At 37.8% G+C, this 27,965-nt stretch overlaps 1 protein-coding gene across 1 annotated transcript; it reads right to left on the bottom strand.

Moving 5' to 3' along the window:
• Positions 1 to 3,370: 3,370 nt before the first annotated feature.
• On the bottom strand, positions 3,371 to 27,798 carry LOC113022171 (sodium- and chloride-dependent taurine transporter-like). Its single transcript, XM_026167302.2, has 15 exons — positions 27,546 to 27,798; positions 17,899 to 18,128; positions 17,676 to 17,810; positions 14,173 to 14,261; positions 13,702 to 13,847; positions 13,386 to 13,518; positions 11,795 to 11,929; positions 11,304 to 11,407; positions 11,068 to 11,192; positions 8,412 to 8,524; positions 7,174 to 7,311; positions 5,262 to 5,364; positions 4,505 to 4,605; positions 4,038 to 4,208; positions 3,371 to 3,808 (listed from the first exon to the last, which is right to left on the bottom strand). Exons 2-15 carry the CDS (start codon positions 18,125 to 18,127, stop codon positions 3,650 to 3,652), a joined length of 1,881 nt encoding a protein of 626 aa, XP_026023087.1. The 5' UTR covers position 18,128; positions 27,546 to 27,798; the 3' UTR covers positions 3,371 to 3,649.
• Between the last annotated feature and the right edge of the window lie 167 nt (positions 27,799 to 27,965).

The raw sequence follows: 27,965 nt of genomic DNA on the forward strand, positions 1-27,965 counted from the left end.
CAGAATTCGACAAAGATCAGTATAAAATAAAAATAAATGACTTTTTAAATGAAAAAAAAAAAATCTTCAGAAACTTTTTACGTTCACCTGCAGGTGACTTTCACATTTCAACATCCATCAGTAAAAACTTGTGCATCGCTAATGCTTTAGTTCTATTGAAAAGTCATGATCTTTGAGAATTAGTTAGCTTATGTTAACAGATGTTTTACATAGGCTAACTGATAGGGAGTGTATGAAGGCAGGAGAGCAGGTACATACTGTAAATATACACTGAGGGGAAGCATAATTCAATAAATGACTGCATTAGTTATTATTAGTCCATATTTCCCTGAAGCAATTTTAGCACTAAGAAATATTCAGCCTTATTTTCAATGCTTAAGGCATTTTTTTTCTATATACCTTTTTGTTGGCAAGTTTGAATTTCATTTAATATTCAACACATCTGAGCAAATTAAACTGCGATTGCAGATCTTTCTTTAGATCATTAATTGCATTTTTAAAACCTTAGTGCAAAGATTTTTCAGAGAAACTGAGAACCAGATCTATACAAAAGTGTAATAATAGAACAAAGCATTGTATCTGTATTAAAATGGGAGTGGGGAAACGGGAGCTGAGCTATACAAAGAAGACTTATATATGAAAAGTTGTATGAAAATAGATGCCTGATGGATTTGGTTTCACAAATCCCTTTTAATGATATCAACTACTTTATTCTATTTGAAGGAATTAAATAAATGGACACAAAGTTCTCAAAGCTTAAATGAAACAAGAGCCAGGAAATGAAATGAAAATGAGGCCCTGGTCTCACTATCACCTCTCATGTGAAGCTGTTGATGAAAATCCTGCAATGCATGTGTACTGTATAACTGTGTAATGTGTGCATCTTGATCTAATTTCAATTTTTTTATTTTTTTATTTTTTGCTTATTTCAGAACCAAAGTGAGACTAGAGTGTTTTGAAAATGTACCAATTTTACTGGAGAGGCCCCTGAGAGCCCAGAATAAAAAGAAGGCAATACATATTTTTTGGCCTCATTGTTTGATATGAAATCAAAAGGATTAAAATGAAAAAAAAGTGCAATATAGCCTTATGTCAAGTAACTGTTTTTCATATTTGACTGCGGTTAAAATAGGCAGTTATGGTGTGATTTCATCTCTCTGTAGCAAAGAAGGATCTAATGGCTTACCAAGCTGGATGAAAACATTAGTTTCAATTGCTACCAATGTAGCTCTGTCACCCAGAGTTAAGTGTCTTTTTTTGGATGCTGGGTTAATGCAGCTGTACAGTAGACAAAAGCATTACAAAGAAGATCCTGAGTGGATGGTCGCTGGTGACGCATACACATGAGAAACCCTTTGTTACACAGATATAATAAAATGAACATAACTGTTGTAAATGTTATACCTCTCACGTAGTCTGCTCTTGGTTGCCAGCTATTCACATAATCAAAAGTATGGCCCCTATGTTAACAAGATGAATGTAGTTTTTCATGCATGATTGCTAAAATCAAACAGAGTTCAAGACAGAGTTAATCCATCACAGGGTTAATGGGGTCTGGGTATCACTAGTTTCACTGGTGTGCATGAAAATTGAACAAAAAAAGTGCCAAGGGCATTCTACTGCAACACGTGTGACATAATTAATCCAAAACTATATTTATATTATCTGTATTCATTTATGGGGAAAAGACAGGTTTGAACAGTTGCTGTTAAAAGTGAAGCTTTTCAGGTCTCAGTTGAAGTGAGAGCAAGCAACATGGAGACCCCAGAAAAGACCAAACTCAGCCATCTGCCAAATTTCAGTGTCTGAAATGAACTGACAGTCAGACACTGGTTTATCTACTGGGAGTCTCTTCCAACCATTGGTTAATGTGAGTCATTTGAGTTACTGAAATTTTGTTTAACCACTGGTTGTAGTGTCCTGCCTAGCTAGATTTCTTTGAAATAAATACTGTGTCCTGGTATTTCCAGAAGAGGAAAAGTTAAAAACCCAAGAATTACAAACTTGTGACTGGAGCCATTGCAGGTTTCCAATTCTTTTTGTATGTATAAAAATTGGCCCACACCCCTCTGTAAGAGATAATATTTGGGGAAACAGTTGCATTGTTTATTTCTATGATGCCTAAGACAACTGTTGCTAGGACCAAAGCTCAAGAAATTTAAAGACTTTACTACAATGGCTGCCAATATAGATGTATGGTTTGTAATAATAGCTTAGTATTTTCACCAGATGAAAGTGTTCCTCCTTCTATATAAAACTACAGCAATTCAATAGTAAATATCAATAACATTAATTAAAAAAAATCTAAACACTGACAGAGGAAAAAAGAACTAATAATAATAATAATAATAATAATAATAATAATAATAATAATAATAATAATAATGTGTCTTCCTTTGTAGTAAATAAAACAAATTCAATCCAAACTTTTAAGCCAAGAGTGCCTAGTGCAGTCACTAATGTACTGTAAACTGGTCTAGAACAGAGAAAGATAGATAAAGAGATAGATACTGATAGACTGATTAGCCACTACTGTACAGTACGTCACAAACAACACAGTCAAGGGTTGAACCTCCACACTTCAAATCCTTTCAGATATCTCTCTTTGTGCAGGAAAAAAAAAAAAAAAGTTCCCCAATTCAGTTTCAGTGCTAGTTTTCTCTTTGGCCCATTGTTTGACTGTGAAAGATGAGAATATTTGGGCACAAGGTGAATTCAGAGGATTCTGTTTTCATCATTATGATTAGATATTAACTTTAAAAAAAAGTCACTGATTATAATTTGATTTGGTTTTGGTTTATGCTGAAATTGATTTTATTTGTTTTTATTCATATTTTGTAACACTAACCCAAATATGTGGTAAGCTCATTGTTGCTGATATTTTAAAATCTATGATTACAAGGGGAAAAGAGCCGGCAGTGATAAGCCATTTAACGCTGGTGTCTGCAGAGTTGCGTTTTTGATATTTCGGCAAAAAAGCTAATAACTCTGATATCAACAAGGCCTCTGCCGAACATAATGGAACAGAATATGCCAAAGCGTAATCCTGTGGCACATGCCCTCAGAGAACTATACGATGATCATAGTATAACTGGCAAATAATAATTATTACTATTATTATTATAATAATAAAATATCCATCAAAGCAGCTAAAAAAACCCACAAAAAAAACAATTTTTGGTGATCAGTGCCTATTGTAGGAATTCTCTGTATATAGTGGCTACAAAAGATGATTTGATTCCAAGACTCAATAACCACTTTCTTCTAGAATAATGGCTGGTTATGTGCAAAAGTAGCCAGTGAAACATGGCCGCTGGCTGTTTCTAATTTGCCACCTTGCCTTTAAAGCAAGAACACAGTGGGACGTGTAGTCACATGAAAATTTATACGGAAAAATAAAAAACAAAACAGTTTAAGTCATTCAGAAATAGATTTGAAATGTGACTGTTACCCTCTTATGAAGACCACCAACAGCAAACTACTTTCAAAACTTTCCTAAAAGATTTGAACTTTTTCTTTAAAACCCTTATCAGTCCACCAGACAGACAAAGACAGACAGATAGACAGAAAGCTAGCTAGCTTTAAAAGCATTTTAGAGGACAGGAGAGGGGAGGAGAGCGATCTCATGGAGAGCCTCCGCCTCATTCCTTTACATCATGGTTTCTACGATGGTGTGAGTGGGGGCCTTCATCAGTAGGCCCTTGTTCCCATTGGGGTCCAGGGGACAGGAGAGCTCCTTAGGCCCACGGTGGTCTGCAGGACGGGAGCTGGCTCCACCACGAACCGGGGCTGCCACTGCCTTAATCCTCTGTGGGGAGAAAGGTGGGATTAGAAAACTGAAGGTAAGAAATGGTCAAGTTATAGGGAAAGTAGAAAGGACAACTGATGAGCAAAGTCTTATGAAAAGATGTCAGGATATGTCAGACAGATTGTAACTGAATTACAATCTAAAAGATTCCATTAATTCCACTAAAAGTGAAGTGATGAATAATAGAGAAGAAAGAGAAGAGCTAAACAGTTAACAGCCAGGCACCCACCTCAATGAGCGGCCCATCAGATCGAATGATCTTGATGACAACCACCATGGGGATGCAGATCATAGAAGCCAAGGCCAAAGTCCACCCTACTCCAATGGCCCAGTCAGGATACTGGTACATCTTGTTGTACGTCAATGGCTTGTATTTGACCAAAGAGAAGATAAAGCAACCCTGGATTGGAAGAGGAGCAGAAGTGTACGTTTTTTTAAATGTATTTTTAATTATTTTGTATCTGGTTATTTGGTAATAAATAATAAATAAATTACTGTGTTATACCCAAAGCATAACGTATAACGTGGTGAAATATCTCTAAACTATATGTAAGAAAAGCTCATGATGACACTAGTACAATTTTCAGTGAATAAAAAGTTGTCGATTGTTAATTCAGAGGAAAAAAGTTGAAATTATTTCTCAGAAATGAGAACAAGTTTAATTGATTATCTGATTGATGAAACAACAGTCCTTACCATACACAGTAAAGGAGTGACCACAGTCCAGCTCCATTTCATCCAAGGATTTGGTCTGTAGCCAATCATGTCCTCAATCGCATCATAGAAATTATCAACGCCTGTGGAGATAAAATACTCAATTGGCTTGCCTCCTAACTGTTGTGAAGTACTGCAGCTGAATTCTTACTGAAATCTGTTACTGTCATATTGCTGTAGCACTTCAGCCAATTTAGAGCATTATTTTAAATTGAAAAAAATAAAGAAATTATGATAAAATGATAAAGAAATAAATATTTAAATAAAATAAAATTTAGATGCTATGACATTAGGCCTCATCCACAAATTAGAAATCTGAAGGCTCAAATCCTATCAGTGTAAATTGAACCAAAATTATGGATTCCAACAGCATGAAAGACACCTGCCAAAGTAACTAACATGTCACAGATTACAGACAGGAAATAATTTAGAAAATTTTACTTTTAGACAACCTCATCCTTTATTAATTGTTTGCAGATTCATGATCAGAAATAAGTATATTTTTTCTGACAAGATAGATTTGAGGTGTCTATGCGGACTTTTCTGTTTTAAGCTGTCTGTCTGTCACCTTCTATAACAAAAGTGTACACACAAATAGCTGGGATATTAAATAGGTAGACATTACTAGGTACTTAATCAGTAAACTTGTTGTTGTCTGAATACACAACACAAGGTCATGTTAACTGGTGTTCATTAGAAAAGCATTAATAAAAAAAAGTATTATTTATGTAGTACTCACCATAAACCCAGGCAACAGCTATACATTCAAAGAATGCCACCCACAGAAGGCACACACCGCTTGCTGCATAGTAGTCAAACAGCTGGAAAACATACATGCCACCCTGCAAAAAACAACAACAGAAACACAAAACAAAACACAGACTTAGTTTTAAAATAAGTTTGTTTTTTTTGTTGTTGTTTTTTTAAATTCTCCTCTGTCCAGGTGCATTTCAGGTATTTTCAGTTTTCATCTTGTTACCATGCTTTACAACAGAAAGACCTGTATACCAGCATTACTGTGGCTTTAAGTGTATGGGGTTATACTACAATAAGTACAATAGTGGTTTTCCTTTGCAATGAGTTGGTGTAAGAATGACAAGTGTGACAAGAACACTCAACTATGAAAAACTGTTAATCATACATGTACTAATTTGACTATTATAGGATGCTAAGGTAAATACAGAGTAAAAGTGAGCAGCCAAAATGTCCACATGTACTTTGAGTGTGCACACGTTTATCCATTGTGAGAAGTTAGTCATGGGAATCCTGAACTGAAATCAGGCCAGTGCTGCCATAAAAAGATATTGTCATGGGAACAAGAGGGGGCGTGAAAGAGAAGGGGAGGGAGCACGGGTTGGGGCAGAAAACAGTGATGGGAGGTTGTAAGTACAGAGATAATGTTTAAATGTTGATCGTAGGAGAAAAAGCGAAGTACGAGGATTGCCGAAGAACAAAACAAAAAACCCACCTTGTATAATTACTGACCTGTAGATTCTCATTTAAGTGTTTCTTACTTTGCAGTAATAAAGCAAGAAAATATTGGGCTTTTCCCACCTTTGGTGTAAGGAAAATTGGTCATTATAGATTTCTGTTTTGTTAAACAAAGAAGTGGAACTGGGTTATCAAGGGTCGTGTTCAAGAAAACAAAAATATGTAATTAAAAAACAATTTAAACAAAAAAATGGAGTTGTCAGGCTGATTGTATTAAGTAACTCAGAATTTCTAGTCAGGTTTGAAAATGAGTGATTGCCATCTCATATCATAACATAATTAAACATTTTACCTGATTTTTTCATGTCAAACATTTCTCATGAGTATGGCCCATGGCATACTGGATGTGGCATATTGTAAAAGTATATACACAATACCAGGTACCTGCTGTATCAGGACTGCTGCATTTTTCAAATGAAGGAGAAAGGTGTGCTTCTACAGATATTACTGCAATAATGAGGAACTGCCAGGAGCCTTATGTACAAGTAAAGAAAGGTGAAAAAGACAGAATCAGCTAAGATGAAGCTTAAGGAGGATGAGGATGAGAGAACATTGAGGGAAACTGTAGATAGGTGCTACAAACAAGGTAAATGCAAAGGGAAGATGAAATTAAATGAGATGAAAAACAACAGACAAAAGAAACAGACGGGAACAAGAGAGAAGAAGGAGGAAGCACGAGATTTAGAAAAGCTATATCAAGTCTACTGTATCTATTAATATCAAACGAGGGAAGGGAAGTTCTCATGACTTGACAGTATAAATAGCCCCCTGTCATCTCTTTTGGGATCGACACTAATAGCTGTCTGAACACTGTTTTTCCTGGAGTATTGAGTTGGGAGATGGAGCCTGAAATGAGGTCAGCAACCACAGTGTGCGTATGTATGTATGTATGTATGTATGTATGTATGTATGTATGTATGTATGTATGTATGTATGTATGTATATTTATCAGTGGGTGTAGTGAACATGTGGAGAAATACTGCAGAAATACTGCAGAGTGATTCATTTCTGTTCGAGTACTGTTTTTGTAATTCACAACACATCAGAGTTTGACTGTTTTATAATTTTCTAATGATTACACTGATTCTAAGTGCTCTAAAAGTGCTCTGGCCATGATTGCTGGTGCTTTCTTTTGTGTTCACTTTCCATTGTGTTGTTACCTTGGTAACCATGGTGAGTCCAAGCACGTAGCTGATGCAGCAGATAATAGCGATGAAGACCTCTCTGCGGTAACCCTTCCTTAGGAAGGACGGATACAGATCCACCAGTGATGTGATCTGCCCTTCCACCTCCACAAACTGCAGGGGAACCGAGAGATACAGTGGCATTAATCAAAAAAGGATAAATGCACTAATAAGTATCCAAAATATTTCAGTGCAACTTTTGTTGCTGAGGTTTGGCAGCACTATATGACGTGGCTGTGTAAAATTTCAAACACAGACTAGTCAGTGGCCATTTTAACGAGTGGGTGAAGCGGAGTTGTTATTGTTGGTTCTTTTGAAATTGTGGTACAATGTGTAAAGTGTCTAAGCTTAGAACTCAGGTAAAAAGCAGAAGTAGTTCTATTGTTATTCCCTTATGAGTCTAAAGACGAATATTCAACCACACAAACCACCTCAGTTGTGGTGCGCGTCACTGTGCTATCATGCACCCACTTACAGGGCACGGGTAAGAAATACATTTTGGGTCACTCCATAGCTGAATGCAGCTCTGGCTTACATGCAGTGGCTCCCTGTGGCTTTGATAAAAGCAAAAACAAGGAAAATAATTATAACAATGAATATGGAAAGGAAAAATATAAATTTTCTATATTAAAAAAAGAAAAAAAAAATCATCAACTAAAGTGTGCATCGTAGCCTACCTCAACAGGGGGTCAATAGCAAGGATATATACACATGATTGCATACGTTTTATTGGTGTTAAAGACGTTCTCGGTCTGTTGATAATAAAGATTATTGCAGAGTGGTGCAAAGATTCTAAGAAAAATGACCTTGAAAGAGTAATGTTTGTGTAATGTAATGTTGTGGTTTTTTTTAACAGTTTCTCCTGAATTTGAAACATAATCTTATATAAATCTTTTTCCAGTTGTCGTTCACCTATTAATTTCACCTATTAATGAATACTATTTGATGACTTTTTGTGTCTATATTTATGCACAGAAACAGACATTTTAAAGCACGAAATATCCAGCCAAAGTCTTTTTCAAACACTACTGTATTTGTGCACAAGCTTCTTCACACACTTGGTTCTGTGGTTGGCCAATGAGCAGTTAAATGTTTTGCTTATGGGAACCTTAAAAATAGCTGACGCCTGTAAGTGTCATCAGCATTTCCTTTTATGGCGAACCTCCTGAAGCTCCAACAGTCACCCATGTGTGAAAGTTTGTTTTTCCTCTAACCTGACTGTCGAGGCCAAGCAGCAGCAGCATAATGAAGAAGAGGATTGCCCAGAGTGTAGGAAAAGGCATCATGGTTACAGCTTTAGGGTAGGCAATGAAAGCCAGGCCTGGACCTGCGGAGGAGAGGGGAAGGGGGTAAGAGCAGAAAGAAGGGGAAGGGGGTAAGGCAACATTAGAACCATATGATAAACTCATCTGATCTGCATCCCTATGGGGGAGAAAAAGAAGCCCCAAACAATGGAGACGCAGAACAGGATATGAACACATCATAAAAAACTGGCTAAATGTTGGGAACAATTATTTACTTTGGTTTTATGACTTTGTATATAGCTAGTATGCACTAACACCAAAGTATATGTAATACACATACTTACCTCTTATGAGCAACACATTATGGCACACTATAAACTGTATACACTCAACACAGCACAGTTTCATATCATTAACAAGGACATATTACACTGAATTCTTACACTAAAAGGCAAACAGAAAAATAAATACAGGTAGAGTATGACATTAAATGCACGCTTTAGTATAATGTAGCTGCAGCTCTGTGGAAGTAAGTAAATCATGAGATAACTTGTAAAGCATTCAGTAAATGGATGCATGTACATTATGTAATGGAATAAAACTGGTACATGGGTTATGTGGAATAAAATTACCAAAAAGACCATACAACACCACAACACTGCAGCAATTCTATGCAAAATATAACCTCAACTGCTAAAGACGGTTCAACGAATTCACCCAAGCCATTTTGCATTCCTGACTGAAATTAGGATGACCCTTTCTATAAGGAATGCAAAAGGACCAATGCAAAACAGCAGCAGATGCAAAATGAGTGGTCAGATAAAGAGCAAACATGTTCTTTTTTTCTGTAGTTTCTTTTTTTTTTTTTTTTTTTTTTTTAAATGAGGTCTTATTTGACTTGCTACATCGGGAACTATACAACAGAAGTCAAAGAACAGGGAAGCAGCCATAACAGCGAAACAGCATTGCAGCTGATAACAAGATGTGTCAATGTGTTGCATTTTTTGTAGCAAATTATGATGAGGCATCCAACCAAACACCGCGCGTTGACTCAAAAAAACAAAAACAAAAAAAAAAAACAAAGAAAGAAAGAAAAAAACAAAAACCTTTCCTATACCTGAAACAAACATATGCTATATTAACTCAATGAAATTGATCAGTCATTTCTACAAATACTTCCAAAGCTGCATTTGAATGCCATGTCGTGTGTGCTTACATTCTACTGTGAAAACCACAGTATTCTTTGAGTATTCAGTCAGCACATTCTGTCGTGCACAAAACATTCAAGCATTAGCAGTTAAGGCAGACTTACTTCTGATGATTTGGGGCTTTTCATAACCTGCTTGCCTGAGTTGGCTTGATGAGCATGCAGATGTTCCAATACTTATTATATTCTGCTGTCTACGTAACCTTCCGTGTTCATAGACCCACAAAGGTGGACAAACTTTCTAAGGCATGAAAACCAAGCTGATAACCATGATATGCAGGGTGCTCGACTCAATTCCTCTGACCAACACTTCTATTCTAGTTCCCTGTGGAGCATCAGCCCACTCACCAAACAACACTGATCTCTGAAAGTTCTGCACACCCCACCAATACGTTGCCACTCTAAGTGTATATAAACTGGGCTGGCAGCAAGGACAGTTTCTCTTTTTTTGACATTAGCAGACTGAAAGCTACATTTTGGGTTTTTTTCTTGGTCGATCATGGGGCAGAGATGAAGATCAGAGCATTTGATGATGATATACCAGAAAAAACAAATATTAGTATAGATTTCAAGTTTGTGACTCATCTGACAAAGCTTCATGTGCCAACACATTTGAGGGTGACTTATACCTTTGCACATCTGCTTTTAACTTAAATCCTGTGATTCTGTCTGAAAACTACACTTCCTACGCTGAAAAGATGTCGACACTTACAATTCCCTCAAAGCCATTTTCCAAAATATCTCAATCTCACGATGCCGTGAAAACAACTACTCTTTTTCTTTTACCTAAAGTATACTGATAGTCATGCATTCAAAACAAAATCATGTCTTACATGGACAACATGATTGGAGAGGAAAAGAAACCCAAACAGATAAAGGCGCTGGCTCTAGCTACCATGATTAAAAACAACAAATAAATAGAAAGAATCAAGAACCACATATGCCGATGTCACGCAAAAAAAGGAACCACAATAATGGTGGCAGGAATCTCTCGTGTACACAAAAGGAACAATTCAGAACTACATCACGTTGGCACAAGATCCATGTACAATATGACACAGCTAATTCTAAGTGCACTCCGCTACAGTTTTCAACGCGTGCCTAAAAAAGCACAATCGAGTTTCAGATGCATCTCAGCCCCAACTTGTTTCGTTCGAATGAGCGCTAACAAATCAAGTCAATATTTCTACTTTTTGTCAAGGAGTGTTTGATTTCGGAAGCTTTTATATTCTGATGCCGTCATTCAAGATCAATCAGCGAATCCATTCAATTCCAAATTTCAACTCATTTCGAAACTGGACGTGTAGTCGAATTCTCACTCAGGTTTCGTTGCTGTTTTTCTTCATAATTGCTATTGTTTTATTTGTTAACCAGGAAGCAGCGCCCACCATCACTGCCGCCTTTACAGAACCCTCGTACCTGACTCTGCCACATCAGCAATGTCCACCCCTTGCTCTTGTGCCATGAAGCCCAGGACGGAAAATATTGCGAAGCCAGACACAAAACTGGTACCACTGTTGAGGGCTCCCAGCAGCAAACAGTCCCTATGTCACACATATGTCATGAGGAGGATTTGTTAATGAACACACAAGGATCCCTTTAGCCCCCCCTCTCTCCCCTATCGCTAACCCCCTCACTGAAAACTAATGGCTCACCTGTAGCAGTTGTATTTGTACTTGTTGTAGCTCCCCAAGGACGTCATGGCACCCAAACAGATGGCATAGGAGAAGAAAATCTGGGTGCCAGCATCAATCCACACCTACCAAGAAGGAAGTGGGGACAAAAAGGCTGAGGCTTGCTGATGGGGGGGAATTTAAGGGGATTTTGTACAGCGAAGCAAGTGGGATAAAACTGTGTTTCTGGTTGTTTATGAAAAACCTTTTTTGGCTTTTCTTTTGCCACATTTTACAAATCAGTGTGCAGGCATGTGTTTTGTTGCCATTCAACCAAAAAAAGGACAACAGCAATTATATTATTGCGGTCTCATTTCCTTGTAAACCACATGTTCCATTTTTATGAGTTCAACAATTTTGGAATTTAAATTTGGTTCTTTTCTGTATGAACAGCCGGACAGGTATGTGGTCAAACTAGTGAAGGAAAGCTATAACAGTGTTTTCTTGCTCATGCACCTCAGGTTAACACCTACCTCTGGGTCCTTCAGGCGAGTGAGGTCAGGATACAGGTAGAATTTGATGCCTGCAGTAGCACCTGGCAGCGTCACACCACGGATCAAAAGCACAATGAGCATGACGAAAGGGAACGTGGCTGTGATATAGACCACCTATAAGGGGAGACCACAGGTACAGAAGAGCAAGGTCACACATTTCGGAGACAAACTCTAAATGATCCAGTTTGAATTATTTTACTGCCAATATATTAGCTTATCAAATCTCCATCCACAGTAGTTTTATTTTGCCAGCTAGCTGATACTCTGGCTTTATTACAGATAATGGATTTGATCAGTGTGTGAACTTGGGAATATTTTGGACAACAACAGACCACAGGTGGTCCGTTAAATCAATAGCGGTGTACCAGTATCTCTTATGTGGAAAACTGTGACCACATTTGGCCTTGCAGGAGTGACAATAATACAAGAATTACAACTTGGATCAACTAGAAAGTATCAATCAGGTCAGCGCAATCAATAAAGTGTGTTAGGGCTATAAAAAGAGCGGTCTGGGATTGATTGCCTTTGGTCTTGGAGCAAGCTGTTGCTGCTGTTACTGCAGCAGCAATTCAACGTGGTCTGAAATATTCCCTATATTGAAATACCCAAGATTACATTTATCCTGCAATACTATAGAAAAATGTAGAGAAAATACCAATTTATAAAACAGACAGTTTTCACTTGTCAAGGATATATTAGGCTGGAAGTGAACTGTCATTTTTTTAAATTGATGTTGGAATTGGGAAAACTGGCAAGCATAAAATTTCAGCAGCTGTGACAAGGGCCAAATTAAGATGTCTAGACAACAGGGTCAAAGCATCTCAGCAACAAGAGTTCAAGAAGGGTTTGGGCAAAATGCCAAAATGCTCATGGCATTGACTTGTTGTCCAAACTTCTTAGACCTTCCTTTGACCAGGCATCTGTGTAGCATACTAGGAAATGAAGTGTAACATATGAAACCCCCCTCACGCTCTACAGATTTGCTGCAAATGTCTCAGTACCTGTAAAGAACAGGAGAACTTGTGTCTCAACAGGCCAGAGACATTGTTGTAGCACAAGCAGGGGCATACACATTACAACACTAGTGGCTCTTCACTGTAGATATTATATTTAGTAATAAAACAATTGCAATCTACAAATTCTTAGGTAATTTCTTGATGCATGGAAGCACCCAATATCAATTTATCAGAAAAATCCGTAGTGATTTGTCAAGCAACAAGAAATTGTGTTACAACTTTGTCCTCTTTTAGTCACCATTGACTACATTCTACACACAGTAGTGTATTAAATAGTAATATTGTAACATTTAAAACATGAATTATGTCACCCATATTTGCCTTTGTTTAGTTTGAAAACCTATGAGCTTATTTTTGTATTTACACAAGGAAATGTAAACATAGCAAATTGTTCTCCTGGTCAGACCACAAAGGCGAGAAATAAAAATCAGATAAGCATGACCATGCCTTGGATGTTAGCTGAAATTAATGTCCTGTAAAAACCAGGTCCCTGTATTCTAAGAGGAATAAAGAAGTGACGAAGCAATGAACACGAGACACTACAGGATATTTACCTTTCCAGTGGATTTTACGCCCTTCCAGATGCAGAAGAAGCAGATGACCCACACAAGCAGTAAACACAGGGCCAGGTCCCATTTAATCGGGCCGATCTCGTCTATACCACTGGAGATACCGAGTACATTGTGCCTGTAACAATAAATAAATGGGTAAATAAATAAATAAATAATCCTCTGTAGGTGTGTGTCTGCAAGCTGCAGGTTTCATTGCCGACTTTCTACCTCACCTTGACTGAACTTTTACATGACAAAGAATGAACAATTGTTTGTGGTTATGCAAGTGTGCAGGTGTGTGTGGTTTTATGTAACTTACTCCCAGAACTCTGTGACGGGGGAGGTGAAGTTGGAGGCGTTGGCAGCCACCCAGAGGGTTTTGTTCTTGCGGTAGGTGTCCTCAATGCAATGATCAGTGTTCCAGGGCTGATTGCACTTGGCCCAGGGCAGCTCAGGCTGAAAACACTGGGATATAATAAAAAAAAAAAAAAAAAAAGATAAATGATGACAACTGCATTATTACTATTATTAATAATAATTACTATATTCATGTTCTGGTAGCAGGCTAGTCACTTCTTTATGCAGCTATTGTTGAATGTGTCCCCTGAAAAATGTAAGTTTAGACAAAACTTGCATGGCAGTTAGCTGGTAGTTAAATTAACAAGAATCAAAGATTGCACTACCCGGATGTAAATTCCTCACCTATCTCCATTGTAAATAATACATGCCTGAAACAAGTGGAAAATGAAATGGAATATTCAACAGCTGTCTTTCCCCCCCTCAAACCTACCTGGAACAGGTAGTAGAGGCCCCAGGCCAGGATGACAATGTAGTAGATATTCAGCAGGGACACAATCACAATGGAAGCATAACCAATGCCTGGAGAGAATAGAGCGGTTCAGGGGATTAAACAAGAAGCGGGTCATCAAACTATTAAATCACTATTAATAATTATTAGTTATACTATTACTTTTCTCTGAAATAATATACAACAATTTCAATATTGCCATTTTCTGGCACGTCAACTTATATAAGACATGATATTTTAGTGACTGTTTCCAAAGCCCCGCAATTTTCAACACACAGTTTTCTTGTATAAGAGGAAGAGGTTTAATGCTGATGTTTGATTGGCCACAAAAGACGACGAGACCAGTGGCAGAGATGTTCAAAAGAAGGAGAGAAAAAAAAACAAAACAAAGATTTGAATCCTAAGCAAAACTCTATGGGAAATTTGTGTAAAGCACAAGATGGCAGTGGTTGAATATATAATACACCATTTTAAAAATAGTTTTAAAATGTAAAAAGAAAAAAAAAAAAAAAAAGAGAACTGAAAATTGCAAACTTGGATTTCACTAGATAAAAAGATTTCTACAAGCCAGTCATTGCATCCTCACAAGTTTGAGTCTCAGTGATACTTCCTGTTTTTAATGGTTTTGTGCACTAAGTGTTACATGCGCTTAACAGAATTTACAGTGCAAACTGCAAGATTTGTACATCTGCAGAAAAGTCAGCAGTATCAGATCCATTTTTTTACAAAATAGCTAGTCCTTATAAAATGATATCACAAGTACAGGACAACATTTACCCAATACAAGGTCTAAAGCAATCATTTATTTCTTTTTTAACCTTCAGTTTTAATTATAGTGCATCTAATATGTTTAATATCAGCTAAGATTCATTGCATCAGTACTGGCCTTGAATGACTTGAATAAGCTGGTGGTAAACACATGAGTTGTGTGTGCACTCCTGTGTGCTCTTATGCACTACACAAGGATATGAAGGGAAGAAAAACCCCAACCCTTGCTTCAGATGAGAACAGATGTTGAAACTGGGATTTGGACCAAGATTTGGACATGGATTAGATTTTAGTTTAGAGGTCACCGACGGTCCTCGTAAGTATATCAGAAAAAGCTTTGTATTGCTTTTGTAAACACAGCCGACTGAGGCCACTCATACAAATTAATGTCCTTCTACGTCACTGGCCTTCTGTGTGTGTGTGTGTGTGTGTGTGTGTGTGTGTGTGTGTGTGTTGGTGTTGTGAACTGCCTGACTAAATTCTAATTTGCAATCTGTGTCTGTGCGTGTTAGTGTGCTAATGAATGCATGGAATATTTTAACATTGTATTATGTTATTTTAATCACTGAGCTAATTGGCAGCGTCATAACCTCTATATGTCTAAAAAACACAGACATGCACATGCTCACAAGATACACACAAACACTTGGATCACATGGTACGCTGCAAATCAAAGAGCTGTGCCCTCCTCCATGACGTCACATCTTGCGTTCATCTGCTGACCTTAGAAGCCCTCATTTTATGAATAACATATCACAACGTTGCCACCCATGTGTTTTACCAAGCTTTGTTTCAAATCAAATAAGGCCAAGTTGTAATTTTGTTTACCCTCACTGACATTGTGTTCATGTTCTGTTTAGCCACAACAACTCAATGACAGTTTTATTCTTCAAGCCCTCATAACTTTCAGTTTACACAGAAGCAGTAATTTATTTGTGTAAGAGTGCGAGATGCAGTCTATAGTTCTTGCTGTTTTTCTATTCCTTTCTAATACTATCTAATACTGTCTAATACTATCTGCTCCGTTTTTATTGGCCTCTCTTTGGCCTTAAAGCCAAAAAATGCCATCAACACTTCAAATTTCTGAATCCAAGCTAATCACATCACATTTCACTTTAAACCCACAACATAATATATTGCAACAACAAATACCAGTAAGTCCATATTATATTTGATAATTTTTTGCTTGGATTTTCTCCCCTTGTTTATAATGTTCTTTTTATTTTTTCTAAGTCTTGTAGTATAGACCTTTCGCTTCTGTTTCACTCATATCCTCTATTTTGTCTTTTGCTTTTACCATGCTTTGTTTCCCCCCCTGTCTTCCTCTAATTCCCTCACTCTCATCATCTCTTCTCCATTCAAACCTCTCTCCTCTGTTAAATCCCTCTCCACCTTTTCCTGTTTTTTGTCAATCCATCTGTCTGGTCCTCAGATCTGTGCTCTGCCTTTTTCCCCTCTCTCTCTCATCATCTCTCTGATGTGTTGCTGCGCTGTTGCCATAACAACGTGTGATTCAGGACACTTTGTACACTGTCTTGAGAGTGTGTGTGTGTCTGTCTGTCTGTCTGTCTTTGATATCCATGTACAAGACTGCAAGAGGATAATGTGTCTGAAAAGAAGAAAGATTGTGTATTTATGTGAAAGCAAGAATAGCAGGACAAGTAAATAATTAAGATCATAAGAAAGAAATGAATGTGTTTATAGCTCTGAACTGAAGCCACGAATGCATTTCAGAAATAATGACTGTTAATGTGCAATTGCTGAAGATGGAGCAGTATAAATATTACAAAAAAATGACTATTCAGAATTGAACAGACAGGGAGGAATACATTAACCTTATTTGGCTGGTAGTGAACAGGAGGAGAGGGGGAGGTGAGAAGAACAGTGAATGAAATGAAGAAGGGGAAGTGGAGATGCCCAGGACAGAAGGACAGGAGGGAAAAATAATATATAAGACATTTAATAACAGGAGGAGAAAGAAGACGTTAGAATTAAAAAAGAAGAAGAAAAAGAAAAAAGAAAAGACTTGAGCTCAGTAAAGTGGAAGAAAATAACTACAGAGGACCTGTCAGAGTACACTGAAGAAATGCCTCTTGGCAGGTGTGAGCCAGAGAAGGTTAAAGCACAATAGAGTCCTCAGTATGTTGGTGTACCAGTGCAGGCTTGGCTGCCTGGTAACGGCTGCAGGGTAAAGTCTCAGCAGCCTGATTGGATGAAAACCTGGTGTGACTCAGCCTTATGTTACACAGCCATTTCTCAGTGGAAAAAACAGAGGTCTGGAAAAATTCAAAGTCTCGGATTGGATATGGAAAGTACTCTGCACTCAGTCAAATTGGCGGGCTATCAAAAGAAGGGGAAGTAAGTGAAGCTGAACTCACAGGTACAAGTGCAGGTGCAGGTGTATGGAAAGAAAGTTTTTTTAAGTCAATAACTGGAATTTTATGATCATTATAATACCCAAGATTTCAATGAAATAGTTATAGTGATGTGTCTGAAATTACTGATTCAACAGCAGTAAGTAATGGGTTTCCTTGAGGAAAGTCCTCATGAGACAAGTTACACCCGAGACAGAGTTAATTAGGGTGAATACTCCATCTAACCACCACCATAATCTCCAGTTTCTTTATTTTAGAACTGATATCGTGGGCACCTATAATATGATTCCTAAGAAAAAGCTCATTATTTGAGCAGGGAGGATCTAATTAGGGACTACATACCAGTAAAGATGGGACAGAGCTTCTCCCAGCAGGTAATGCCACCCTCAGAGGTGAACTGACCCAGGGCGACCTCCAGGAAGAAGACTGGCAGACCTCCACCAAACAGGAAAATGAAGTAGGGGATGAGAAATGCACCTAGATGGGGAACACAAGGGAAACCATTAACCTAAAAATATGACCCCCATGAGTTGACATAAATTGTTGCAGCATTTGAAAGCCTTACCTCCACCATTTTTATAGCAGAGGTATGGGAAACGCCAGACGTTCCCTAAACCAACAAAACCCCCAGCAACAGACAGAACAAAGTCCAGCTTGCTGGCCCACTTCTCTCGCTGGGGGTGCTTGCCCTCTGCTTCATCTTCAGGCCGGGTGCCAGGACTCTTACCGGGAGATGGTTTCAGAGTGTCCTTATGGAAGTCTTTCAGACACTGAAGTTTCTCTTTTTGAGCCATTCTATTGAAACAGAAGACAAAGAAGAGATCAAGTCAAAGCTGCATTCATGAAAAACAAAAACAAAAATATTATTAATGTATAATAATTAAAATATATATATTATTTTTGGTGCCTTCTTTCATGAATGCACTGCATTTTTACTGAACGATTGAGACTGAGTTTTTCAGTTGTGGCAAGGGACTGAACTGGAGACAAAGAACTGTGAGACTAAACACATTAGCTGAGGCAGGAAAACTGCTTAACAGTTGCTTAAGATTCAGGAAGTTGTAAAATTATCATCTGCTTCACAAACCATCCCACTGAATGGCTATTATCAGTTGTAATCACTCCCACAGGCATTACCAGCAGGTTATGCACCCACTCATAAACCATCAGGTTAGGCATCCTCCATTTTTGTCAGTTCTAAGAAGAAAATGACCAAGAATATTTAGGAGACCTCCTGTGGTCATGTAAATAAGTGCATAAAAAATTATCTGTTGGATACATGAAACTGATTACTGACAAAAAACAAACAAACAAACAAACACCCCAAAAAGAACTGTATATCTTTTTTTTTTTTTAATGCTCACCGAGAGGTTTTGTTGCCTAATCCTTACTAAATAGCACATGAAAAAGAAAGCTGGTAAAAATAAACAGTTCAATTTGAATGCATTTTGTTCAAATGAAAGCTAAAACTGATCAGAGTCAAGATAAAAAGATTTGAATATATGGTAACACGTTTAAGATGAAACCGTAAAACTAGTCTTCCTTCTTCGGCACTTCCTCATTGAAACTATTTAATATGGCGCTGTGATTGGCTGAACATTATAAGGGTTACGATGACAACTGTAGCTGTAAATTTCCATTCAGCAATGACAATGAGGGACACAAAGACAGTCGTGGAAGAGACTGACATACTTAGTAGTCAGCAGATGTCTGTCACTGTGGAAAATGCCACATCCCTCTCTTTCCATGTGCTAGGTTGCTGCACCCTCTAGTTCTTTGTCTTCATCTTTCAATCTTATTGTGTCTTTCAGGATGATATTTACAGAAGGTAAAACTGAGGGAAAGACTACTTTTCAGTGGCTATCTGCAGATACAGGCTTTGTTTCCAGTTTATATTTACCTGGATATTTAAATTAAAGTTGTTGGGTTTTTTCTCCCTTGCTTCTACCAGACCCAGGAATGTTAGTCAGAATGCATGATTCTTATGTTTGAATCAGATACAGCATGGAAGTATTTCACTTTAGTTGCACCTACAGCTTTTTTGTTTGAATTTGTTTTTAAATTGGACACAAACTGTGGTCAAGTGACTGGACATGAACGGTTGTCATGTTCAGTGTAACATTTCTTTAAAGGCTTTTATTGCAGAGTAAGGTGTTGATGCCAGTGCCACTGATATCATTTCATCTCACCTGTCTAGGAAGCTAAATCAGGGTCAAATGTTTTATTCATTTGAAAAAGTGATTTGAAACTGAAATTCTAAGTTTTGAGATATACATATATATCGTTGTTTGGAGAGATTGGGGGTGGGGTGGGGTTGTTACTAGTTAGAAATGAGCATTTTGGTTAAGGATGGCCACCACTCCTTCATGAGATGTTGCTGGCATGCTGGCAGCAGCCAGCAGGTATGAAACACTGTTTTTGATTATCCTGTGACCAACTGCATTGATGGGTGAATGCTTGTAACGTATTGATGTACACTAAGGTGGGTAAAAATTTACCCCAGCAAGAGAGTTATCCGTTATCTGAGCGGCTTATAGATCGCTAAGCCGCAAAAGCTATGAAGTCTGAAGAGAAACCTAAGATTATTTGTGTGTGTGACTAGAACTAAAGGGAGGCACACTCACACTGAAACAAAAGGAGAAACTACTGTGTTTTTTAATAGCAGCATTAAGCAGTAGCCTACAAATCTTATAATGAACACAAACTAACTAATGGAAATAAGTTAGTAAATCAATGATTAAATCAGGCACATAAAGGATCATTCCTAGCCTCTTGTTAATTTAAGACTAGTGTATTGGTGTTTGGCATCAGCAGATATCTTCAACCAAGGTAGAATTGGGAAAAAAAAAAAGCTGTTCATGCCTAAATACTAGCTTTTTCTGCCAATATTTGGTTGACTAAGTACAAACAGCCCTGTACAATACCATCTCTCATTTCAAACAAGTTAATGATTTCACAGTTAGTGACACATATATTTATCTTCATGAATAACTTCCTATAGTAAGTTAATGAGTAATGCTAGGAGGAGAGAACTGGCTTTTTGTGCATATATTGTGTGAGTGACTTTCTGCTAGGAGAGACAAAGGACCCCTAACAGCACTAGATATGTGACATTATACCTGTATATATTTGGATTAAGATATTAAATTGAAAAAGGAAACCAGCTAGTAGACAAAAGAGGAATTCACGTGATACTGCAATGTGCTCTGTTGTGTTGCAACATCACAGGAATTAATGCAATAAGCTGAATAAACTGACTCAGGGAGTGAAGCCATTTGCCTAAAATAGCTAGGGTGAAGTTAAATCAAATACATAAAAAGAAAAGCACAACAAGATTAAAATGTTTAGCTGGGATGTACTGTGTACTACCAGTTCTTTTGGAAATTACTAGTGTAGTAGTTGGGAATCATCCAGTAATAAAACAGTTTGACAAATCGGGCACTTCTAGTATCAACAACATGCTAAAAAGCAAGGGAAAGTGGCATAGGTGCATTTGAAGTATTCTAAAGTCCCCAAAAATTGGCAGGTACATAGGTACTTTGACGATTTGATGATTAAGCTTTTGGGGGCCCCAACAGTCTTGTGGAAGTGTAAAGTATAATGGACGGCCTAAGACATTGTACATAGCATATATGTAGTACAATCTATTGAGCTTTGTGCAAGGAGTTTAACTTGTGAAGTGAACAGAATTATATCCTGAAATGACCTTTTTTGTCCCCAGTCAGGTGCTGGTGAACATGTAGGAATAACTTGCTCGCCAAGTGTTTTAAGTCATTTGTGCACAGGAATACACTGACAGGAAGGCCATTGTTTTCTGATTCAATTCATCATGTTGTTAAACTTACAAAGCCATACGAAGACAAACACATACCTTCAAGTTCCCAGCAGGGCCAGTGAACAAACTTCCTTGTATTAGGAAAGCGTGTAGAGGATCAAAAGTAATTCATCGTTTTGCTGCAGGGGAATGGCCTATGTTTAATGATTTGTAACTTTAAGTACTTTACAGTGAATGTAAAGTGACGCAGTGACAGTCAGTTGCTGAAACAGCCAGAATCACCTCTCATGTTTTGGAGGGAATTGCAGAGTAGCTTAAAATAATTTTTAAAAATAAAGACTTGACAGTTATATTAGTACTACTCCCCAATTTTCAGCTAGGAAATCATTAAAATCTCAAGAATTATGAATAGCATTTAGCTTGTCCGTTATGATCGCTAGCACTAGCTCCTTTAACTAGAAATGTTACTGTGCTGAATTCCAGTGAGTACAATTCGGTCAAAGCTGAACGATTTGTTGAACAATTCTTTTGAACTAACTGATTCTAGTGATTCAGCATACTGCAATGAATCGTCTTGAACATCACTGGAAAACAGCATCTGATGAGAATGTTTCCTGGGCGCTTCTAAGATTAGATCTTCTAGGCACATTAACTGCGTTTAAATCCTGGGGCTGACCGAGAACACTCTGAAGTGATGTGTACTCAGTCTGCCCTGGGAGTGCTTCAGGACTTCACAGGAAGAGATAGCTTTACCTCTCTGCCACATCATCTATCTTGTGTAGTCTGCTTTCACTACAGACTTGGACCCAGATAAGTGGTGGAAAACAGAAGTAATTGAGTGGTGACCATGTGTAGCTGTAGATTTAGCTGCTCAGGTGGTTCATCCCAAGAAAAAGGCATCATTTCAAAGAGACTGAACCCAATCTGTTCACGGGAATGTTGCTATTCCACAATTTCCTACAACATGACTCCCACGGAGTTAGACTGGCCTTGGAAACCACTATGAATTGTGGGATGATTTAAAGTTCAGGCCAAAAGTTTTGTGCACAACAGAGAACCATTGTGTGTGAGGGTGGACCTCACTGGACCCAGACTCTGGATATGCATTCAGTGACTTCACATATTTACTACAGTCCCAAAGTACTTACATAACACACTCTCCTATTTTGAGACCATGTACATTTCCACTGGGCTGGCTGCAGCTGCCCGTTACATCCACTCTCCTCTTTATTTGCCTCACATTTCTTTTACTCATCCCCTGCATATTTGTTTTCTTTTTTCCTCGCCCATATTTTGTCTTCTGTTAAAGTCTTCTTTTACGCTCATCACATTGTGCTTTTAACAAACATGTCAATATTAGATATTTCATTCATTTCAAATGAGCTATTTAGGCTATTCAGCCTATTAGCTTATGAGCAATGAATAGAATTATTGGATTTAGGGCTTAAGGATGACAGATTCAAATATTTTACCAAAGACTAGAGATAAGATTGGACGTTTCAGTAACAAAATAATCAACAGCAGTCTTCCAAACACAGTGAGATGCAACACAAAACCAGCTGTCCTCTGCCTTTCCAATTCCCATTTTCTCATCATCTTGGTTGACCTCCTTTGCTTTTAGTTTTTCTACATTTTCTTCATTATACATCCTTCATGTTTCAACCCCCCACAGGGCCTTTCAGAAGTCTCGACCCTTTACCCCCACCCCCACACTTTATTTCCACAGCTTGCTTCTGCTGCCCCCACCCCCTTTTCTTGTAATCACTCACCCTTTTCCTCCTGGGTCACTTTTTAAATCAGCTTGTCCTTGTTTGCAAATTTTCTGTTGTTTCCCTCCAATAGCTACCTTCCCTCTTAATTTTACTATGGTTATTTTCTACAAGGCACTCCTTTAGACACTCTTGTTTATTTACAATTTTCCCCCATTAATGCTACCTCACTTTGCATAAGTACAGACACTTCTCGATGCTCTTTTCTCATTTTCATTTCAGACAAATAGAAATGATCATACAAAACTTGTAAAAGAAAGACAGGAAAAGAAACCGAAACACAGAGTGAATATGAGTAAAAAAAGAGTGAGAAATAGGTGGAACATAGGGACAAAGGAAAGAGTGACTGAAAGCTGTTAAAGATTAACTTGGATGGGGAAAGCTGAAAACACAATGGCATGAAGACAAAAAGAAACAATGAGGTCCGTGTACACATTTGTTACTAAAAATTAATCATGCTACAGAAGGTAACGGCATGTGAGAGTCACATGCAGACAAATACAAAAATAGATGTTGGGCTGATGGACCAAAAAAGAGACTAAAGGCTTTTCTTTGAACACCAAGAATCACAAGAAGTATGAGCATGTGAGGCAACAGAAAGTTATCAAAAGTTACCAAAAGGCTTATCAAGCTACAGTTAACACTCACTGTCGGTTCTGCTAACATTTTTTTTCCACTCTAGTTCTGCAAACTATAACAGGTCAGTGGAGCTGAGCTTCAATTATTCACATACTGCAAATATGTATCTAACAATTAAACATTCAAGAACTTCAAAGATTATGGCTTGTTTTAGTGTCTCTGTAATTTCAACGTTTTGCCCAAAACTTTGGTCATATTTTGGTTTTTAAGAGATTCCTGATAAGCTGAGGTTTATTATGAAAGAATAATGCAAGGTTTTAACCGAACCTTTCGTCATAAACGTTTCGGTTCACAGATTCAAAATTGCATGTCCAGCAGATACATTGTAAATTCGTTGTTTTCATTTTTACCCCTCAGCTGTAAAAGGCCAATGGGGTATTGTCGTCACCTCAACAGACTGGCACTGTGGACACCCAAGTTTGTAAATGCAATAACTTGAAAATAAGGCGACGTAGGAGTTTCAAATTGATACCATAGGTTTGTCTACTAGGAGACTGAAGGATAGCACTTGAAGCTCTATTTTACTCATTATAGTATTCACAGGAGTTTAATTATTGATACGGTCCCTGCCACCACAAGAAGCGAATAAACCCTAGCTTATCTCCCTTGTCTTGAGGGTTTTTTTGCAACTTCCACCATATTCATCAAGTCTACAGAAGTATTGAGTTCAAGTTCTCTGGAATATATTGTGCAAAAATTTTTTCTCAGTGTCTTGTTTTGATTAATCATTTCTTTGGGAATCTTAAAAGAATCCTAAATTTCTACATTTCCTGGTAAACTGGATTGTTAGCCACAAGGTGATGCTGATCTTTTATCTTCTGTCAGTTATCTTGCATGAAATGTATTAAAGTCAATCACCATGATAACGCATGCACATATGCAATTTTCATCAGCCTGATATACAAATATATAAGGTGTTAATCACTATCGTTGTCGTTTTCACCTTCAATAGCCAAGATAAATAAGATCTTTCAAAGCTGTCAATGCTTTTTAAATAAATGTTCAAACTGAGACCTCAACACATTTATACAGTCATACAAGATTAATGGGGCAGCTCCAACAGCAATGAGCTCATAGTGAACTTACATAATGGTGTGAATTTATGTTGCTTACCGGTTCAAGTTGGTTAATATTTAGTGCGGCATGTCTGATGTCAAGGCCACCTGATCATAAATGTTTGATATCAGCACATGCAATGCAACAGTTTATATTTTCATCCTCCACGTCAGTATAGGTTTGCACCACCTTTCTCAGATTTAATCTGTAAAAAGTGCTGTTGTCACCATGACTAAGATTTTACTAATATGCACATGCATGCACACATACGTGAATGTACACAAACACACACATGCGTGAATGCACGCACACATGCACGCACGCACACACACACGCACGCACGCTCCACTACCCTCAGATTACTGACTTAATAAATCATTTAACAGCAACAGCCTACAGTTGACACGTCAGCTTTCAGCAGTAGTTTGTCAGACAAGGGAACAACAAATTCCCACTACATTTTCACTTACATAAATGACTATTATTTACAATACAACAAACATATTAAAATTGAAATATACTTTGCAGATTAGATATTAAAACACAAATATAAAAGACAAAGACAAGCGTGATGTAAAATCTAAGAAGTGCATCTCTGGACAGGCTACAGTGTTTCCCCACACACAGAAATTCTTTTTATTAGTCATTTACTTATTTTTTTTTTTTACATCCAAGAGGACAACACAATTCAAAATCACTTCACTACAGAAACATCACCTCTCTTAATTTGAAAAGATCAGTCCCTGCTAACCAGCTAGCTCTGACATTATCCTGAGCTTCCAGTGCTATTCGAGAGTTTCACACATCAAACTCAGCACTCAAACTCACGTGCCTTTTAAGCCTGTTAAGACCCATAAACTGTCACATGTGTAGGGGTCTTTTGCAGGCATTTTAAGCTCATTATGTGCACTCTCGTTCTTTATCACTCCAACCCACCGTATTAACATCACTCCTGACATTGTTCAAAGCTCCACTGTCCCTCATCCCACATGATACCGATGACAGCATCAAACATGTAACTGACTGAAAAGTTTGCCAGCTTTCATAAAAAGACATGAGAATGAGGGTATATGATTCTGATAGACTGAACCACTGAACACTTCTTGATTTTCATAAATTTTTACAGCCCCTTGAAATTAGTCACTTGCCAGCAGACTCAGTTACACGAGATTTTTGCCTACATCAGTCAAGATTAAATGAAACTCAAGGCCACTAGCAGAGAAAATACACACAGAAATGTCTCTGTCAAATCCTAACACTAGCCCTATATACCAGTATATTTTCCACTCAGTGTCATTGGGCTCTAAAACACAGAAAACTGCTCCCCTAATATAGTTAAAAGTTAACAAGAACTGGTAACTGACACTTATAAATGATTAAAAAAAGAAAACACTATTAATCTAACCTTGCACTGAAATCTATGGTCTGTGTGGGAGATGTCTCACTGTTTATCAACTGTTAATCAATTCTGTCAAGGCTGAATATCCAATTTCAAACTCAAATAGTATAAATAACTTCATAGATAAGATTTATTTTCTCTCCATTCGGTTTCCTAAACGCTTTGTAAAGGTCTCTTTGTGAAAGATATTCCATTCCAGGTTTTATCATCTTCCTGAGTTAAAAATCCTGGGTAAATTTCCAACTCTGAAACCAACCCAAAAAGGAAATAACTACTTGTTATCAGAACCAAACCCCTCCAAGGCACACTGAGGCTACCAGTAATCATTTTTTTATTCTCTTCCAACCTTTGTAAGACGTCTAAGAGCCCTGTAGTGTAGTGATTTACCCATTCACCTAACACAAGGTCCCCGGTATTGAGCAATCCACTGTAGCGACCCCTTGTGAATAAATGTGAGACCGAACGAAGCGCGTAAGATTAACGTATACAGACGAAAAACGTAATTTCTCAATACTCTAACAATTAAATAGCAATAGGAAGCTAATGATCGCTGCACATGCACTTGTTACTGGAGACGGTAAAATGTCCCCCGTTCATTGTCACAAATAGTGCAGTTACGGAGACAAAATTAAGCGAAGGAGAAAAGAAAGAAAAAGGACGAGAGAGGACGAGAGAGAGAGAGAGACGTTTTAAGGGGAAGCAGCGTGTGATGCTTTCAGAGCGACAAACGAGCATCTCCGCCTTCTCGTCTCACTTCCCCTTTCTTTTTTAGTTCAGCAACGCAATTATTCGAAACAAAGTCTATATATAATAAACCTAAATGACCAAAAATATAACTTCTCATTTGGTTTAAATAATGTGGATATCCAAGGACCTAAGAATAAAGAGACATATATGTATATAAAAAAGAGAGACAAAGACTGTAAGACTCGCGTAGGCTGTAAAAGCAAATAATCAGATAACAGAACTAAATCCGCTGCTCGCCATCCTAAACAAAGACGATTTAAAATAAATAAATAAATAAATAAATAAATACAGCAAGCAAATGGTAGAAATTAATAAGATCCTCTAAAATAAAAGCATCTGACGTAGACATGTGTGAATCCGCGACATCTCACAGATGACAAAGCTACTGATGAAAACAGATAATTGTACATATTCCAATAATACAAAATGACACTGTAGCCATCTGGGTAACACAAGTCCACCAGTGATCCTTCCTAAACGCTCGCTCACCGACGAGGGGAGAACAGCCTTCACCCAAATCTACCTCACAGCTTCCTCACAGATCTTCACCCGGACATCTCGTGTATACACTGCCATCAGTAAAACCAGCAATAATAATGAAACACATGCGATGGATTTAACTTAGAAATGGACAAGAACTTTTTTCTGTTCCTCGGGGTTTAAAAGGAAAGGTTTCCATTCAGACACAAAATCGAAATAAGTATAAACATCAAAAATCGTAATTTGATATTTTAGAAAAAATCTATAAGAGAATGCATGTAAGATACACCATCATCTCTCCGTGAAATATTTTGTAGGTGTGCAACGAGGGTGCATTTTGTCTTTACCTGCAATGTTGATGTGCTTTCCTCTGTTATTTTGTCCTTTTAATGTCCTTTGAGCGCCGTCCCTTGTCCGTTTCGTCTTGTCCGTGACCTCTTGAGTCCGTTAGAGCGACTGAGGACTGAACGCGTCGGGAGCCTATATTTAAGCCTATTTATAAGCTTCTCTTCCTGACCTTTGTCTCTTAAAACTGGGGGACCAGAGAAGCAGCAGCAGTGGAAAATCACCGGCTTGCCTCCTCTCTGAGCAACAGGAGAGGTCTATGGTGCCTTCAGGGTGCAGCAGCACACTCGGATTTTTTGTGAAGGCAAACTGCGCGTTTGCAAAGCATCAGGAAATGAATATAGCCATTTACTAGCTAGTAGTTATGATCATATTTATGATAATAGTTTAAATTAAGCAATTTTTCCATGTTCTATCTGGGA

This window comes from Astatotilapia calliptera, chromosome 5 (genome assembly GCF_964374335.1).
Source record: "Astatotilapia calliptera chromosome 5, fAstCal68.1, whole genome shotgun sequence".
In the NCBI taxonomy this organism is placed as follows: domain Eukaryota; kingdom Metazoa; phylum Chordata; class Actinopteri; order Cichliformes; family Cichlidae; genus Astatotilapia; species Astatotilapia calliptera.